Source organism: Hyperolius riggenbachi, chromosome 4, assembly GCF_040937935.1.
Source record: "Hyperolius riggenbachi isolate aHypRig1 chromosome 4, aHypRig1.pri, whole genome shotgun sequence".
In the NCBI taxonomy this organism is placed as follows: domain Eukaryota; kingdom Metazoa; phylum Chordata; class Amphibia; order Anura; family Hyperoliidae; genus Hyperolius; species Hyperolius riggenbachi.
In genome coordinates, this window is record NC_090649.1 from 329,625,204 (window position 1) to 329,643,696 (window position 18,493).

Here is an 18,493-nt window from a genome sequence, read left to right on the forward strand (position 1 = left end):
CCTCCCATTCATACACAACAACTTTATCACTACTCCTCACAATGAATTGATCTATATCTTGTTTTTTTCCGCCACCAATTAGGCTTTCTTTGGGTGATACATTTTGCTAAGAATTAATTTATTTAAATCCATCTTAACAGGAATGTTAAGGAAGAAATGGAAAAAAATCATTATTTCTCAGTTTTTGGCCATTATAGTTTGAAATTAATACATGCTACCGCAATTAAAACCCATGTATTTTATTTGCCCATTTGTCCCGCTTATTACACCATTTAAATTATGTCCCTATCACAATGTATGGCACTGATATTTTATGTGGAAATAAAGGTGCATTTTTTCAATTTGAGTCCATCACTATTTACAAGCCCATAATTAAAAAAAAAATGATATTAATATACTCCTTTGACATGCATATTTAAAAAGTTCAGACCCTTAGGTAACTATTTATGTCGGGTATTTTTTTTTTTTTTTTTTATTGTAAATTTTTTTTTTTAATTAAAAAATGTATTTGGGTAATTTGTGGTGTGGGAGGTAAACAGCTAATTTTAAATGTAAAATAACGTATTTGTTTGATAAAAAATGGATGTGGGTGTAGTTTTACTATTTTGCCACAAGATGGCCACAGTCAATCCTGGAAGCGTGATCGTACGCTTCCAGGAAGTATTAGGAGGACGGGAAACTTTTTGTAACACAGAAAAACCACAGCCTCTGATAAGAGGCTGTCGGCTTTTCTGCGGGGGGCTTCGATCAATGAATGGGATCTATAATCCCATTCACTGATCGATGGACTAACGGCCGGCGGCAATAGCGTGTGCAGCATGCGGGAGTGCGCGCAGCCCTTCTGGACGAGAATGTTAAACCAGTGTCAGAAATTTCTTTACATTATTTAACCTCTAGCGACCGCATCACACCAATGGGCGTGACCGCGGTGGCAGCCCCAGGACCGCCTAACGCTGATCGGTGTAAAGTCCTGGGGTGGGCTATTTGCAGGAGATCATGACATGGTTGTCCCCTGGGTGGCAAGACAGCGATCCACTGTCATAGGCTGAAGCCTATAACAGCCAATCGCACTGATTGGGTGGCGGGGGAAGGAGGGTGAAAAAAAAATTATTAGTAAAATTAAAGATATTAAATATTTGTTTAAAAAATCCATTGGGGGGGCAATCACAGCCCACCAACATATAGCTCTGTTAATGGGCAGAAAGGGGGGAGGGGGGTCACTTGTGTGCTGAGTTGTGCAGCCCTGCAGTGAGCCCTTAAAGCTGCAGTGGCCTATTTTATAAAAAATAGCCTGGTCACTAGGGGGGGGGGGGGGGGGGGGGTTAAGCCCTGGTCCTTAAGTGACTAGAAATGACAACTATTTTTTTTGTAATGTCAGCAAAAAGAGTAAGTAAATTAGAAGCTTTATATTGTGAAGAGCCTTTTTGTATAACTTTTCAAGACAAGGTGATACTGAAAACGTGTATAATTGCTAAGTGGATCAGAAGTTTTATACAGGTAGCCTATAGAGTAGCTAATACAGTACTGCTTTGATAAGTCAGAGCCCATTCTACCATTCTACAGCAGTGGCAACGTCCTAGGCCTACAGAGCTGGAGCAACGCCAGAAGAGATCAGCTATGTGAATCAGTCTGAATACATTCACGAGTCACTACAGTGTGTATCTGATATCTGCAAAAGAGCAATAGTTTGATAGGAAGTTTCTGCAGGCAGCTAGTCCACCATAAGGTTGGTAAGATCCTTGGTTATCTTCTCATGGCAGACTATTGTATGTGATTAAAGGTAGAACACTTCTTCTTACCTTTTAAAGAGACACTGAAGTGAAAAAAACATTATGATATTATGGTTTGTATGTGTAGTACAGCTAAGAAATAAAACATTAAGATCAGATACATCAGTCTAATTGTTTCCAGTACAGGAAGAGTTAAGAAACTCCAGTTGTTATCTCTATGCAAAAAAGCCATTAATCTCTACGACTTTCAAAGTCGGTGGAGAGGGCTGTCGAATGACTTTTATTATCTCAACTGTAAGTAAACAAATGTCTTTTTCTCTGCCAGAGGAGAGGTCATTAGTTCACAGACTGCTCTGAAAGAATCATTTTGAATACTGAGTGTTGTGTAATCTGCACATATTAGAGAATGATGCAATGTTAGAAAAAACACTATATACCTGAAAATAAAAATATGAGAATATTTTCTTTGCTGCTAATCTTCTAGTAATTATTCGTAGTACACAACCAATTCATTATATCATATATTTTTTTCGCTTCAGTGTCTCTTTAATAAACGCTGTTTTAAAAAAAAAATATATAGAACACTTCTTATACTAGAAAAAAATTCTTGTTATGAACTGGCAACTACTGGTGTTTTTTAATTCACAGAGTGCTATAATTGAACGTTTCCTTTTCTCTGGGAGGAGCCTAAGTCATCTCATGGTGGACCGGTCCTGGAGGTTACGAAAAAGGATGTTACCAGGTGTTTAACTCGCATATTAACCCTTTAAACGTTCTCTGAAAAAAAAAATCTCTACTCATGCTCTTCTCGTTCCAGGCTTATTTTGGAAAGGCCAGCAGGATGTCACTCTGTGGAAGTCTCCATAGTTGAAGTATACAACAATGAGATTTATGACCTTCTTGCTTATGACAGATGCACAGAGCTGAGTGTAAAGCGGGATATCATAACTAGTAAAGATGGGAAGAGTGATGTACCATCACTAACATATGAGTAAGTCTACATTTGGTTCTCCCATAGCTTACCTTGATGAAAGTCAGGTGTCCCTTCCCTAGAACTGAATACAAATAGTGATGGGCCGAACAGTTCGCCTGGCGAACCTCTCTGGGCCTCTTACTACTTCCGGGTCGCAATGACCCGGAGTAGTACGCCTGCGCTGCCCGGCGGAGCGCGTCCTAGATCGCGCTCCTGTTGCCGGGCACTCTCTGCGCATGAGCATGACGTCACTCATGACATCACGCACATGCGCAGAGAGTGCCCGGCAACAGGAGCGCGATCTAGGATGCGCTCCGCCGGTCAGCGCAGGCGTACTACTCCGGGTCATTGCAACCCGGAAGTAGTAAGAGGCCCATGGATTTAGAGATGTACGGTGGCGAACGGTTCGGGAACCGTTCGCCACATCTCTAAATGCAAATGGAAAGATGAACTTAGCATTTGGCTGTAGGCAACAGTGTTATTTTTGTTTGCTATGGTATTCATAAATCAGACTACAAAACAATTGGCATCAGTGATGCAAGTTGTAGCTGATTCTATGTGGCAAACATTTCTATTTGCATATATAAAATCTAATATGAATAGTAATGTTAGGAAAATGACTTTTATGTACACTCATTTGGACTTCAATATTTTTTGATCACACAAAGTGCAATTTCTTGTAATTATGGAAGTATTGTCCTGATAATTCTAATGATAGGAAGAGCTTTAAGACTAAGGATGGTTAGTATTATAGAGGAATACAATGCTCAGTGCGCAGAACAGGTTAACCACTTGCCGACCGCCCACAGCCGATGGTCGGCGGCACAGTGGACGCCGAAAGGACCGCAATACGCCCATGGGCGTTGCGTCGTTTCGGCATGCCGAGGGATCGATCGCGTCACTGGTGACGCGCGCGTCCCCCGGCAACTGGCTCCGCCCACCCGTGACGACTACCCGCCAGCCGTTCGGAAGCGCCGGTGGGTTGTTAACCCCACTGTCACCGCTACAAAGTGTATAATACACTTTTTAATGTATACAAAGTGTATTATACAGGCTGCCTCCTGCCCTGGTGGTCCCAGTGTCCGAGGGACCACCAGGGCAGGCTGCAGCCACCCTAGTTTGCACCAAACACACTGATCCTGCCCCCCCCCCTTCCCTCTGATCGCCCACAGCACCCCTCAGACCCCCCTGCCCACCCCCCAGACCACTGTTTGCACCCAATCACTCCCCTAATCACCAATCAATCACTCCCTGTCACTATCTGTCAACGCTATTTTTTTATTTTAGGTCCTAACTGCCTCCTGGGGGCTCCTGATCACCCCTCACCCCTCAGATTCTCCCCAGACCCTCCCCGCTGTGTACTGTATGCATCTATCCCCCCCTGTAATAACCCACTGATCACCTGTCAATCACCCATCAATCACCCCCTGTCACTGCCACCCATCAATCAGCCCCTAACCTGCCCCTTGCGGGCAATCTGATCACCCACCCACACCATCAGATCGCCCGCAAACCTGCTGTCAGATCACCTCCCAAGTGCATTGTTTACATCTGTTCTCTCCTCTAAACACCCACTATTTAGCCATCAATCACCCATCAATCACCCCCTATCACCACCTGTCACTGTTACCCATCAGATTAAACCCTAATCTGCCCCTTGCGGGCACACAATCAACCGCCCACACGCTCAGATTGCCCTTAGACCCCCCCCCTTATCAATTCGCCAGTGCATTATTTACATCTGTTCTTCCCTGTAATAACCCACTGATCACCTGTTAATCACCCATCAATCACCCCCTGTCACTGCCACCCATCAATCAGCCCCTAACCTGCCCCTTGCTGGCAATCTGATCACCCACCCACACCATCACATCGCCCGCAAACCCGCCGTCAGATCACCTCCCAAGTGCATTGTTTACATCTGTTCTCTCCTCTAAACACCCACTAATCACCCATCAATCACCCCCTGTCACCACCTGTCACTGCTACCCATCAGATCAGACCCCTATCTGCCCCTAGGGCACCCAATCACCCGGCCACACCCTCAGAATGCCCTCAGACCCCAGCCCTGATCACCTTGCCAGTGCATTGCTTGCATCTATTCCCCTCTCTAATCACACCTTGAGACACCCATTAATCACCTCCTGTCACCACCTGTCACCCCCTAGCACACCTACTCATCAGATCAAGCCCTAATTTTCCCCCGTGTGGGCTCATGATCACTCGGCCAAACCCTCAGATCCCTCTCTCCCCCTTTTGTGTCTTGGTAACCATTATACATTTTATTCATCATGTTACTTTTATCACTGTCATTACCACTTCTATAATTTGTATTTTGTAGCATTCTTTGTATTTTGTCACTAATTATGTATCTTGTATATTGGTGTACACCATTGTCTGTATTATTATGTACCCCATGTTTGTTTCTTACTTTGTACAGCGCCACGGAATATGTTGGCGCTTTATAAATCAATAATAATAATAATAATAATCCCCCTCAGACCCCCTTCCGATCACCTCCCCAGTGCATTGATTGCATCTATTTTCCCCTCTAATCTCCCCCTGAGACACCCATCAATCACCTCCTGTCACCCCCCTAGCACTCCTATCCATCAGATCAGGCCCAATACAACCTGTCATCTAAGAGGCCACCCTCCTTTTACACAAAATTCGCCCCCTCATAGACCACCTGTCATCAAAATTTGCAGATGCTTATACCCCTGAACTGTCATTTTGAGGCATTTGGTTTCCAGACTACTTCTCACAGTTTTGGGCCCCTAAAATGCCAGGGCAGTATAGGAACCCCACAAGTCACCCCATTTTAGAAAAAAAAAGCCACCCCAAGGTATTCAGTTAGGTGTATGACGAGTTCATAGAAGATTGTATTTTTTGTCAAAAGTTGGCGGAAATTGATTTTTATTGTTTTTTTCACAAAGTGTCATTTTTCACTAACTTGTGACAAAAAATAAAATCTTCTATGAACTCGCCATACACCTAACGGAATACCTTGGGGTGTCTTCTTTTTAAAATGGGGTCACTTGTGGGCTTCCAATACTGCCCTGGCATTTTAGGGGCCCTAAACCGTGAGTAGTCTAGAAACCAAATGCCTCAAAATGACCCGTGAATAGGACGTTGGGCCCCTTAGCGCACCTAGGCTGCAAAAAAGTGTCACACGTGGTATCGCCGTACTCAGGAGAAGTAGTATAATGTGTTTTGGGGTGTATTTTTACACATACCCATGCTGGGTGGGAGAAATATCTCTGTAAATGACAATTTTTTGATTTTTTTACACACAATTGTCCATTTACAGAGATATTTCTCCCACCTAGCATGGGTATGTGTAAAAATACACCCCAAAACACATTATACTACTTCTCCTGAATACGGCGATACCACATGTGTGACACTTTTTTGCAGTCTAGGTGCGCTAAGGGGCCCAACATCCTCTTCACAGGTCATTTTGAAGCATTTGCTTTCCAGACTACTCCTCACGTTTAGGGCCCCTAAAATATGAGGGCAGTGTAGGAACCCCACAAGTGACCCCATTTTAGAAAGAAGACACCCCAAGGTATTCCGTTAGTAGTATGGTGAGTTCATAGACGTTTTTATTTTTTTGTCACAAGTTAGTGGAAAATGACACTTTGTGAAAAAAAAAACAATTTCCGCTAACTTGTGACAAAAAATAAAATCTTCTATAAACTCACCATACTACTAATGGAATACCTTGGGGTGTCTTCTTTCTAAAATGGGGTCACTTGTGGGGTTCCTATACTGCCCTGGCATTTTAGGGGCCCTAAACCGTGAGGAGTAGTCTAGAAACCAAATGGCTCAAAATGACCTGTGAAATCCTAAAGGTACTCATAGAATGTTGGGCCCCTTAGCGCAGTTAGGGTGCAAAAAAGTGCCACACATGTGGTATCCCCATACTCAAGAGAAGTAGTATAATGTGTTTTGTGGTGTATTTTTACACATACCCATGCTGGGTGGGAGAATTCTCTCTGTAAATAGACAATTGTGTGTAAAAAAAAAAAAATCAAAAAATTGTCATTTACAGAGATATTTCTCCCACCCAGCATGGGTATATGTAAAAATACACCCCAAAACACATTATACTACTTCTCCTGAGTACGGCGATACCACATGTGTGGCACTTTTTTGCACCCTAACTGCGCTAAGGGGCCCAAAGTCCAATGAGTACCTTTAGGATTTCACAGGTCATTTTGAGAAATTTGGTTTCAAGACTACTCCTCACAGTTTAGGGCCCCTAAAATGCCAGGGCAGTATAGGAACCCCACAAGTGACCCCATTTTAGAAAGAAGACACCCCAAGGTATTCCGTTAGGGGTATGGTGAGTTCATAGAAGATTTTATTTTTTGTCACAAGTTAACGGAAATTGATTTTTATTGGGTTTTTTTTCACAAAGTGTCAATTTCCGCTAACTTGTGACAAAAAAAATCTTCTATGAACTCACCATACTCCTAACAGAATACCTTGTGGTGTTGTCTTTCTAAAATGGGGTCACTTGTGGAGTTCCTATACTGCTCTGGCATTTTAGGGGCCCTAAACCGTGAGGCGTAGTCTTGAAAACAAATGTCTCAAAACGACCTGTGAAATCCTAAAGGTACTCATTGGACTTTGGGCCCCTTAGTGCAGTTAGGGTGCAAAAAAGTGGCACACATGTGGTATCGCTGTACTCAGGAGAAGTAGTATAATGTGTTTTGGGGTGTATTTTTACACATAACCATGCTGGGTGGGAGAAAACTCTCTGTAAATGAACAATTGTGTGTAAAAAAAATCAAAACATTGTCATTTACAAAGTAAAACTCGCAGCAGCAATCAAATAGCACCAAAAGAAAGCTGTATTAGTGACAAGAAAAGGAGGTAAAACTCATTTAGGTGGTAGGTTGTATGACCGTGCAATAAACCGTGAAAGCTGCAGTGGTCTGAATGGAAAAAAAGGCTCTGGTCCTTAAGGGGTAGAAAGACTGTGGTCCTCAAGTGGTTAATATCAAGCACATTCAGGTAAATAGCAAAATAATTTTAATAGTAGGGGCCCTCATTAAAAAAAAAAACATTAAAAAGGTGGTAGGCAATTCACTTACCTTCTAGAAAGACCCCAAAACAATGGGATGAATTCTGAAACTTTCCAGACACTTTCCAGTTAACTATTTGTGAGTATCACAATTCTCATGTATTGCCCTTTTGTTGGTATCTTAACCACTTGAGGACCGTGGGCTTTACCCCCCTTAAGGACCGGCCACTTTTTTTCCATTCAGACCACTGCAGCTTTCACGGTTTATTGCTCGCTCATACAACCTACCACCTAAATGAGTTTTGGCTACTTTTCTTGTCACTAATAAAGCTTTCTTTTGGTGCTATTTGATTGCTCCTGCGATTTTTACTTTTTATTATATTCATCAAAAAAGACATGAATTTTGGCAAAAAAAGATTTTTTTAACTTTCTGTGCTGACATTTTTCAAATAAAGTAAAATTTCTGTATACATGCAGCGCGAAAAATGTGGACAAACATGTTTTTGATAAAAAAAACCCCATTCAGTGTATATTTATTGGTTTGGGTAAAAGTTATAGCATTTACAAACTATGGTGCAAAAAGTGAGTTTTCCCATTTTCAAGCATCTATGACTTTTCTGACCACCTGACATGTTTCATGAGGGGCTAGAATTCCAGGATAGTATAAATACCCCCCAAATGACCCTATTTTGGAAAGAAGACATCCCAAAGTATTCACTGAGAGGCATAGTGAGTTCATAGAAGATATGAATTTTTGTCACAAGTTAGCGGAAAATGACACTTTGTGACAAAAAAAAAAAAGTTTCCATTTCTTCTAACTTGCGACAAAAAAAAAAATGAAACCTGCCACGGACTCACCATGCCCCTCTCTGAATACCTTGAAGTGTCTACTTTCCAAAATGGGGTCATTTGTGGGGTGTGTTTACTGTCCTCGCATTTTGGGGGGTGCTAATTTGTAAGTACCCATGTAAAGCCTAAAGGTGCTCATAGGACTTTGGGCCCCTTAGCGCAGTTAGGCTGCAAAAAAGTGTCACACATGTGGTATTGCCGTACTCAGGAGAAGTAGTATAATGTGTTTTGGGGTGTATTTTTACACATACCCATGCTGGGTGGGAGAAATATCTCTGTAAATGACAATTTTTTAATTTTTTTTACACACAATTGTCCATTTACAGAGATCTTTCTCCCACTCAGCATGGGTATGTGTAAAAATACACCCCAAAACACATTATACTACTTCTCCTGAGTACGGCGATACCACATGTGTGGCACTTTTTTGCAGCCTAACTGCGCTAAGGGGCCCAAAGTCCAATGAGTACCTTTAGGATTTCACAGGTCATTTTGAGAAATTTCGTTTCAAGACTACTCCTCATGGTTTAGGGCCCCTAAAATGCCAGGACAGTATAGGAACCCCACAAATGACCCCATTTTAGAAAGAAGACAAGGTATTCTGTTAGTAGTACGGTGAGTTCATAGAAGATTTTATTTTTTGTCAAAAGTTAGCGGAAAATGACACTTTGTGAAAAAAAACAATAAAAATCAATTTCCGCTAACTTGTGACAAAAAATAAAATCTTCTATGAACTCACCGTACTACTAACAGAATACCTTGGGGTGTCTTCTTTCTAAACTTGAGTCATTTGTGGGGTTCCTATACTGTCCTGGCATTTTAGGGGCCCTAAACCGTGAGGAGTAGTCTTGAAACAAAATTTCTCAAAATGACCTGTAAAATCCTAAAGGTACTCATTGGACTTTGGGCCCCTTAGCACAGTTAGGGTGCAAAAAAGTGCCACACATGTGGTATCGCCGTACTCGGGAGAAGTAGTACAATGTGTTTTGGGGTGTATTTTTACACATACCCATGCTGGGTGGGAGAAATAACTCTGTAAATGGACAATTGTGTGTAAAAAAATCAAAAGATTGTCATTTACAGAGGTATTTCTCCCACCCAGCATGGGTATGTGTAAAAATACACCCCAAAACACATTATACTACTTCTCCCGAGTACGGCGATACCACATGATTGGCACTTTTTTGCAGCCTAACTGCGCTAAGGGGCCCAAAGTCCAATGAGTACCTTTAGGATTTCACAGGTCATTTTTGTTTCAAGACTACTCCTCACGGTTTAGGGCCCCTAAAATGCCAGGGCAGTATAGGAACCCCACTAATGACCCCATTTTAGAAAGAAGACACCCCAAGGTATTCCGTTAGGAGTATGGTGAGTTCATAGAAGTTTTTATTTTTTTGTCACAAGTTAGCGGAAATTGATTTTAATTGTTTTTTTTCACAAAGTGTCATTTTCCGCTAACTTGTGACAAAAAAATAAAATCTTCTATGAACTCACCATACTCCTAACGGAATACGTTTGGGTGTCTTCTTTCTAGAATGGGGTCATTTGTGGGGTTCCTATACTGCCCTGGCAATTTAGGGGCCCTAAACCGTGAGGAGTAGTCTTAAAACAAAAATGACCTGTGAAATCCTAAAGGTACTCATTGGACTTTTGGCCCCTTAGCGCAGTTAGGCTGCAAAAAAGTGCCAATTATGTGGTATCGCCGTACTCGGGAGAAGTAGTATAATGTGTTTTGGGGTGTATTTTTACACATACCCATGCTGGGTGGGAGAAATACCTCTGTAAATGACAATTGTTTGATTTTTTTTTACACACAATTGTCCATTTACAGAGAGATTTCTCCCACCCAGCATGGGGTGTAAAAATACACCCCAAAACACATTATACTACTTCTCCTGAGTACGGCGATACCACATGTGTGACACTTTTTGCAGCCTAGGTGCGCTAAGGGGCCCAACGTCCTAATCACAGGTCATTTTGAGGCATTTGTTTTCTAGACTACTCCTCACGGTTTAGGGCCCCTAAAATGCCAGGGCAGTATAGGAACCCCACAAGTGACCCTATTTTAGAAAGAAGACACCCCAAGGTATTCCGTTAGGTGTATGGCGAGTTCATAGAAGATTTTATTTTTTGTCACAAGTTAGTGAAAAATGACACTTTGTGGAAAAAACAAAACAAAAATCAATTTCCGCTAACTTTTGACAAAAAATAAAATCTTCTATGAACTCGTCATACACCTAACAGAATACATTGGGGTGTCTTTTTTTTAAAATGGGGTCAGTTTGTGGGGTTCCTATACCGCCCTGGCATTTTACGGGCCCAAAACCGTGAGTAGTCTGGAAACCAAATGTTTTAAAATGACTGTTCAGGGGTATAAGCATCTGCAAATTTTGATGACAGGTGGTCTATGAGGGGGCGAATTTTGTGGAACCGGTCATATGCAGGGTGGCCTTTTAGATGACAGGTTGTATTGGGCCTGATCTGATGGATAGGAGTGCTAGGGGGGTGACAGGAGGTGATTGATGGGTGTCTCAGGGGGTGGTTAGAGGGGAAAATAGATGCAATCAATGCACTGGGGAGGTGATCGGAAGGGGGTCTGAGGGGGATCTGAGGGTTTGGCCGAGTGATCAGGAGCCCACACGGGGCAAATTAGGGCCTGCTCTGATGGGTAGGTGTGCTAGGGGGTGACAGGAGGTGATTGATGGGTGTCTCAAGGTGTGATTAGAGGGGAGAATAGATGCAAGCAATGCACTGGCGAGGTGATCAGGGCTGGGGCCTGAGGGCATTCTGAGGGTGTGGGCAGGTGATTGAGTGCCCTAGGGGCAGATAGGGGTCTAATTGTGGGTGTTTAGGGTAGAGAACAGATATAAACACTGCACTTGGGAGGTGATCTGACGTCGGATCTGCGGGCGAACTATTGGTGTGGGTGGGTGATCAGATTGCCCGCAAGGGGCAGGTTAGGGGCTGATTGATGAGTGGCAGTGACAGGGGGTGATTGATGGGTGGCAGTGACAGGGGGTGATTGATGGGTGGCAGTGCCAGGGGGTGATTGATGGGTGGCAGTGACAGGGGGTGATTGATGGGTGATTGACAGGTGATCAGTGGGTTATTACAGGGAAGAACAGATGTAACTAATGCACTGGTGAATTGATAAGGGGGGGTCTGAGGGCAATCCGAGCATGTAGGCGGGTGATTGGGTGCCCGCAAGGGGCAGATTAGGGTCTGATCTGATGGGTAACAGTGACAGGTGGTGATAGGGGGTGATTGATGGGTAATTAGTGGGTGTTTAGAGGAGACAATAGATGTAAACACTGCGCTTGGGTGGTGATCTGATGTCGGATCTGCGGGCGATCTATTGGTGTGGGTGGGTGATCAGATTGCCCGCAAGGGGCAGGTTAGGGGCTGATTGATGGGTGGCAGTGACAGGGGGTGATTGATGGGTGGCAGTGACAGGGGGTGATTGATGGGTGATTGACAGGTGATCAGTGGGTTATTACAGGGAAGGACAGATGTAAATAATGCCCTGGCGAATAGAGAAGGGGGGGGGGGGGTCTGAGGGCAATCTGAGCGTGTAGGCGGGTGATTGGGTGCCCGCAAGGGGCAGATTAGGGTCTGATCTGATGGGTAACAGTGACAGGTGGTGATAGGGGGTGATTGATGGGTGATTGATGGGTAATTAGTGGGTGTTTAGAGGAGAGAATAGATGTAAACACTGCGTTTGGGTGGTGATCTGATGTCGGATCTGCGGGCGATCTATTGGTGTGGGTGGGTGATCAGATTGCCCGCAAGGGGCAGGTTAGGGGCTGATTGATGGGTGGCAGTGACAGGGGGTGATTGATGGGTGGCAGTGACAGGGGGTGATTGATGGGTGATTGACAGGTGATCAGTGGGTTATTACAGGGAAGGACAGATGTAAATAATGCCCTGGCGAATTGATAAGGGGAGGTCTGAGGGCAATCTGAGCGTGTAGGCGGGTGATTGGGTGCCCGCAAGGGGCAGATTAGGGTCTGATCTGATAGGTAACAGTGACAGGTGGTGATAGGGGGTGATTGATAGGTAATTAGTGGGTGTTTAGAGGAGAGAATAGATGTAAACACTGCGTTTGGGTGGTGATCTGATGTCGGATCTGCGGGCGATCCATTGGTGTGGGTGGGTGATCAGATTGCCTGCAAGGGGCAGGTTAGGGGCTGATTGATGGGTGGCAGTGACAGGGGGTGATTGATGGGTGATTGACAGGTGATTGACAGGTGATTGACAGGTGATCAGGGGGGATAGATGCATACAGTACACAGGGGGGGGGGGTCTGGGGAGAATGTGGGGGGGGGTGATCAGGAGGGGGCAGTGGGCAGGGGGGGGGGTATAAAAAAAATAGCGTTGACAGATAGTGACAGGGAGTGATTGATGGGTGATTAGGGGGGTGATTGGGTGCAAACAGGGGTCTGGGGGGTGGGCAGGGGGGGGTCTGAGGGGTGCTGTGGGCGATCTGGGGCGGGGGGGGAGAAATCAGTGTGCTTGGGTGTGACATAGGGTGGCTGCAGCCTGCCCTGGTGGTCCCTCGGACATTGGGACCACCAGGGCAGGAGGCAGCCTGTATAATACACTTTGTAAACATTACAAAGTGTATTATACACTTTGTATGCGGTGATCGTCGGGTTAACATCCCGCCGGCGCTTCCGTATGGCCGGCGGGATGTTACGGCGGGTGTACGAAGACAGGCGCCGGCGGAGGATCGCGTCACGGATGACGCGATCGCTCCGCCCATGCCCTTACAAGGACCGCCGCCTCTGTGGGTGAGCTGGTCCTTGCGGGCTCCACTTCCCGGCCGCCCCTGTGCGTTAGGCGGTCGGGAAGTGGTTAACCTACTACACCATAGGCTCTTGATCTGTTCACCCAAAAAAGGGTCCGTGTTTGCCACATGTGGCAGATTCCATTGAAAATAGTGTTTGTTTTAAATACCTTATTTTACACTTTTGTTGTCTATGAACACCTTTAAAGTCATGGTGTGTATGGGGGAAGTGGTCAGGGGCGTTCTTAGCCCCAAAGATCAGTGGCACGTGCCCCAGATCTATTCTGGGGTTCCTTGGATGTCCTCCAGGCAGAGTCAGTTGTGGTGCCTCAATGGCGGGTATGCTTGGAGCAGTGGTGCATCAGTCAGGGGTATGCTGGGTGCTGTGGTGCCTCTATGTGGGCATACTGTGTGCTATGGTGCCATGCTGGGTGTTGTAATGCCTTTATGGGGTTAAGGACCTGTGGTTATTCTATGGGGTCAGGCTGGGAGTTGTGGTGCTTCAATGGGAGGCCTGTGGGAGCATGGGAGGGAGTCCACTAGAAGGTCAGGGAATGCTGTGGTGGAATTGCTAGATAACCTGGAGGCAGGTCACCCCACCCAGAAGAAAGCCAGACCAGCCAGCACAGAAGCCAGGTAGCTCTGCCTATTTATGTGATATGCTGCATTTTTTATTTTTTTTATTAATGGAGAGATGGCTTCATCCAACATTTTTCTGGGCAGGCCTACGTAGACAGCTGTTAAAGAGGAACACCAGTGAAAATAATGTAATAAAAAGTGCTTCATTTTTACAATAACTATGTATAAATTATTTAGTCAGTGTTTTCTCATTGTAAAATCTTTCCTCTCCCTGATTTACATTCTGACATTTACCACATGGTGACATTTTTACTAATGGCAGGTGATGTCAGTGGAAGGAGATGTTGCTTGCTTTTTTGGCAGTTGTACCCAGCTGTAAACAGCTGTTATGTCCCACAATGCGACTGTGGGAGGCATTTCACCACAATATCAGACATACAGAGCCCCCTGAGGATTTGTTTGTGAAAAGAAAAAGATTTCTCATGGGAAAGGGGGTACCACTACCATGGACAAGGTCTCCTCCTGCCTTTCAGCCATCTCCTCCTGGATGTCCGCTAGGTTCCTGAAACTAAATCTAGACAAAACGGAATTTATGATCTTCCCACCCCGGCCATCCACGAATCTCCCAGATGTGCATGTCACTGTTAACCACACTACCATTCGCCCTACCTCTCAAGCCAGTTGTCTGGGTGTCACCCTGGACTCCGCACTCTCCTTCACTTCCCACATCCAAAACCTCACAAAGTCCTGCAACTTCCACCTTCGTAACATCTGTAAGATTCGCCCTTTCCTGACCTCTGCCACCACCAAACTCCTCATCCATGCCCTCATAATTTCCCGCCTTGACTACTGCAATGCCCTGCTGTCTGGTCTCCCTATGACCCGAACAGCCCCACTGCAGTCCATCATGAATGCGGCGGCCAGAATTATCCACTGTTCCCATCGCTCCACCACGGCAGATCCCCTCCTAGAATCCCTCCACTGGCTTCCTATCCAGTCCAGAATCAAATTCAAGATACTGTGTCTGACCTACAAATCTGTCCACAAAACTTGTCCAACCTACATTTCCGATCTTACTCAGAGGTACACACCTAGCCGCTCACTCCGCTCTTCCAATGAACTTCGCCTAACCGCCCCCCGCATCACCCAGTCCCATGCACGCCTCCAGGACTTCTCAAGAGCTGCTCCAACACTATGGAACTCCCTACCTCCACCCATTAGGGCAGCCCCCTCCTTCAACATCTTCAAGAAAGCCCTCAAAACTCACCTTTTCACTCTGGCCTACTACCCCTCACAAGTGCTCTAAACCTACAGCTGAACTCTGGTCCCCTACCGTTCGTGTCCTTACCTCTCCCTCTAGATTGTAAGCCTTTGGGCAGGGTCCTCCTCCTTTTGTGTCCTACCTGATCATGCACCTCCATTACTGTGAACCCATGCTATGCATCTGAGTGAACCTAACTTGCCTAATCTACATGCTCAATCCAATGACTAAGCATTACCTGGCACTCATACTGTGCCGTGTGATCTGGTTTTCTATTATTCCTGTATTGTCATATTGCTGTATGTCACCCCTAAATATTGTCTGTAACCTAAATTAATGTTCAGCGCTGCGTAATATGTTGGCGCTTTATAAATACAATAAATAAATAAATAAATAAATCACTTACTGATTGGGATGAAGCTCAATTCTTGGTCACGGTTTCTCTTTAAGTTCATGTAAATTTGGCTCCTCCTATGCTCGCACCCACATTCTGGTGCATGGCCACACCTATTTTCCATCTGGATTACCCAAAGTGCCCTGGATCTCCTAGGATCCTAGCGACGCCCCTGGAAGTAGTACTACACTATTTCAGTGCAAGTCAGTGAGGCTGTGCTGTTCTCAAGCGATTATTGCGGGAAGACCTAATAATCATCAGGGAGCAAACATAACAGTGGAGAAAGGGCTTTGAAAGGTTGTAAAGAAAATGTTGGATGCTGCTCTCCCTAGGCCCTATTGGGATATATGTTTATCTGGGGGAAAATCAGGCCTAGGCTCTTCTTTTTCATTAGACAGCCTAAATATCATATTTATGTTTAAAGATCGGTATTGCATTATGTTATATATTATTTTACAGATCTGCTTCAAACACTGAGGAAGTCCTGAATTTGGTGCAGAAAGGTTTAGAGCTAAGAGTTAAACATTCAACCTTAATTCATGCAAATTCTTCCCGTTCCCATCTAGTTGTTACATTGACTATTACGACTCATGCGGGATTTGATGAACCTAAACGTGAGTAAAAATGCATCACACGCTGCAATGCCATCTACAGATCTTCTTTGATCATAAAAATTTCACAAGATGGTTTAAAAATCACCTTAATGTATTTTTCAAGAAAAGTTTTATTGGTTCAATATAATATCTAGAAATGCAGAGAATGCTTTGGGTCTCTAACATTTGAAGTTTACAATACACAGCTGGCAGAACTACTACTGTTCTGGTAATATGTATGGGAGCCTCTTGAGACCCGCTATACATTGGCTCAGTTTGTAAAGATTAGAGTCAATTAAACATGCAGGTTGTGGTGGAATTTTATACTGACGTCTTTAGGGGTCCTGTCTAAGTTCCTTGTTTTCATTACCAACCTTAAATACAGCATGGCTCCTGCCTTGTTGATAGAGGACTTCTCCTGGTGTTGCTTGCAGTCTGTAATCTTGCTTAAAGAGGACCTGGAAGAGATCCATCTTCTGCAAGCTTTTCTGCTAAACTGATAGGTTTTGCCTCCTCATTTATTCATTGACTTAGCCACATCTCTCCACTGCACGGCACTCTATGTCATGCTATGCGTTTAGATCGCAATGTAATTGCAATGTAAATGCAGTTTTGTGAATCAAGCCCTATAAATCGAGTTGAGTGGAAGTGTTCAGAGTATAGAGAAAGAATCTATACTGCAACCAAGGCCACTGATGAAGAATGGCATCCCGAAGACAAACCCTAAATAAAATACTCACAGCCTGTATGTTTAGGGTCTGATCTGTTTAGGGTCTCAAGAAAACCCATCCGCATTAGCCAGAGCGGGGGTACTTATCTGACCAATGTAAATTTGGGGTGATTTAATCATTCTACTTGTCATGGGGATTTGCTAAAAGAGCCTCCATGGCCGCCAGTGGTGGGAACAAGCATCTGGAAACCGAGAGGTACTATATTGACCCCTCTGTTGACAGGTGGAGCCATGCCCCCTCTGCTGACAGGTGGAGCCATGCCCCCTCTGCTGACAGGTGGAGCTATGCCCCCTCTGCTGACAGGTGAACAACTCTTTAAAGAGGAGAAGGCACACCGCTGTTTTATTTCTTTTAATACTTGAATCCTGTACAAAGCTTTCTTTCATACAACAGAACCTTAGCTCTGCTGTGCATATTCACTGAATGCCTGCTGGATGCAGGTCTTTACTCTAGTCTGTTTAGTCTCTAAGCCACATGTTAGCAGTGGCTACAAAGGTTTTATGAATCACTCCGTAATTCATAGAACATTCATTTGACTTAATTACTAGTTCACTAATGCAAAACTTTGCCTGAAAAATAGTTTTTAATTCAGAGATAAAGTGAAGACATTTAAATTTACCAGCCCAGGCATGCTGTCAGTCACTACGACATCAGCAGGTTCCGGGCCAATAGAAAGCTGCGCAGTTCGGGTCCTGTGAAGGAGGAGGCAGGGAGGAATGGTAATGTGCCATCCAGAGCCTCCTTCTTCTGTGATGCGATATCGCACTGCTGCATGCATTTTTACCAAAACACACCGCTGACCCATTCACTGAAGTGAATAGCATCAGTAGCACAATGCTTGGCAATGCACATGGCGTGCAATCACGTGCGTTGCATTCTAAACACACGGCCATCTGCACTGCCTAATGCTCACCAAGCCAAGCATAGAGTTTTTTCCTGCTGGCTGTCCCCCGCTCGGTCTCCCGGGCTGGCCTTCCTCCGGCCCCCATCAACCTGATCACTCCCCCTCTGTCCTACGCTGCCTCCTCAATCATCCGCAATTCCTCCTGGTAACTTCGGCAGTTAGGGCTTACCACGCATGCCCGGTCATGCACGTGACCCCATCGTCAGGAGCGTTCTGTGCTTGCGCAGTTGTACAGAACGCAGGCACAGAACGTTCCCGCCTGTGGGCGCTCCTAATTTAGAGGCTTGATACGTTCGACACTGTTAATGGCCTGATGAAGTGGGCTTGTACTCACAAAACGCATTGCCCGTGCTTAATAAATAACTTTACTTTTTAACAATTTGATTGTGTCGTCTGAGAGGTAAGCCACCTATAATTTTTTATTTTATTTAGATTTTTACTTTTTATCCTTTTTGAGCGCTTCTTCAAACATGTTGTGCTAGCTTCACCTCCCCCTTTCCCCTGAAAGGGGAGGAAGGTATAGTCTGCCAGTGTTTTTTTTTCCCACTAGGAGTTCTTTTTTCCTTTTATTCCAAGAGTGCGACCACCCTGCATCCAGTCACCCCTGGAGGCACCCGAGTGGAGACAGGCTGATACTCTCCACCTGCTCTATGTGGTTGGT

The 18,493-nt window shown here is 44.7% G+C and overlaps 1 protein-coding gene across 5 annotated transcripts in view; it reads left to right on the top strand.

Annotated features, from left to right (window-relative positions):
* KIF25 (kinesin family member 25) overlaps positions 1-18,493 on the top strand; it is a 207,949-nt gene that overhangs the window by 90,763 nt on the left and 98,693 nt on the right. For all 5 annotated transcript variants that reach the window (XM_068231811.1, XM_068231807.1, XM_068231810.1 and 2 more), the window contains 2 exons: positions 2,548-2,721; positions 16,064-16,218. In XM_068231811.1, coding sequence (XP_068087912.1) covers positions 2,548-2,721; positions 16,064-16,218 — 329 coding nt within the window. The remainder of the gene's footprint in view (positions 1-2,547; positions 2,722-16,063; positions 16,219-18,493) is intronic.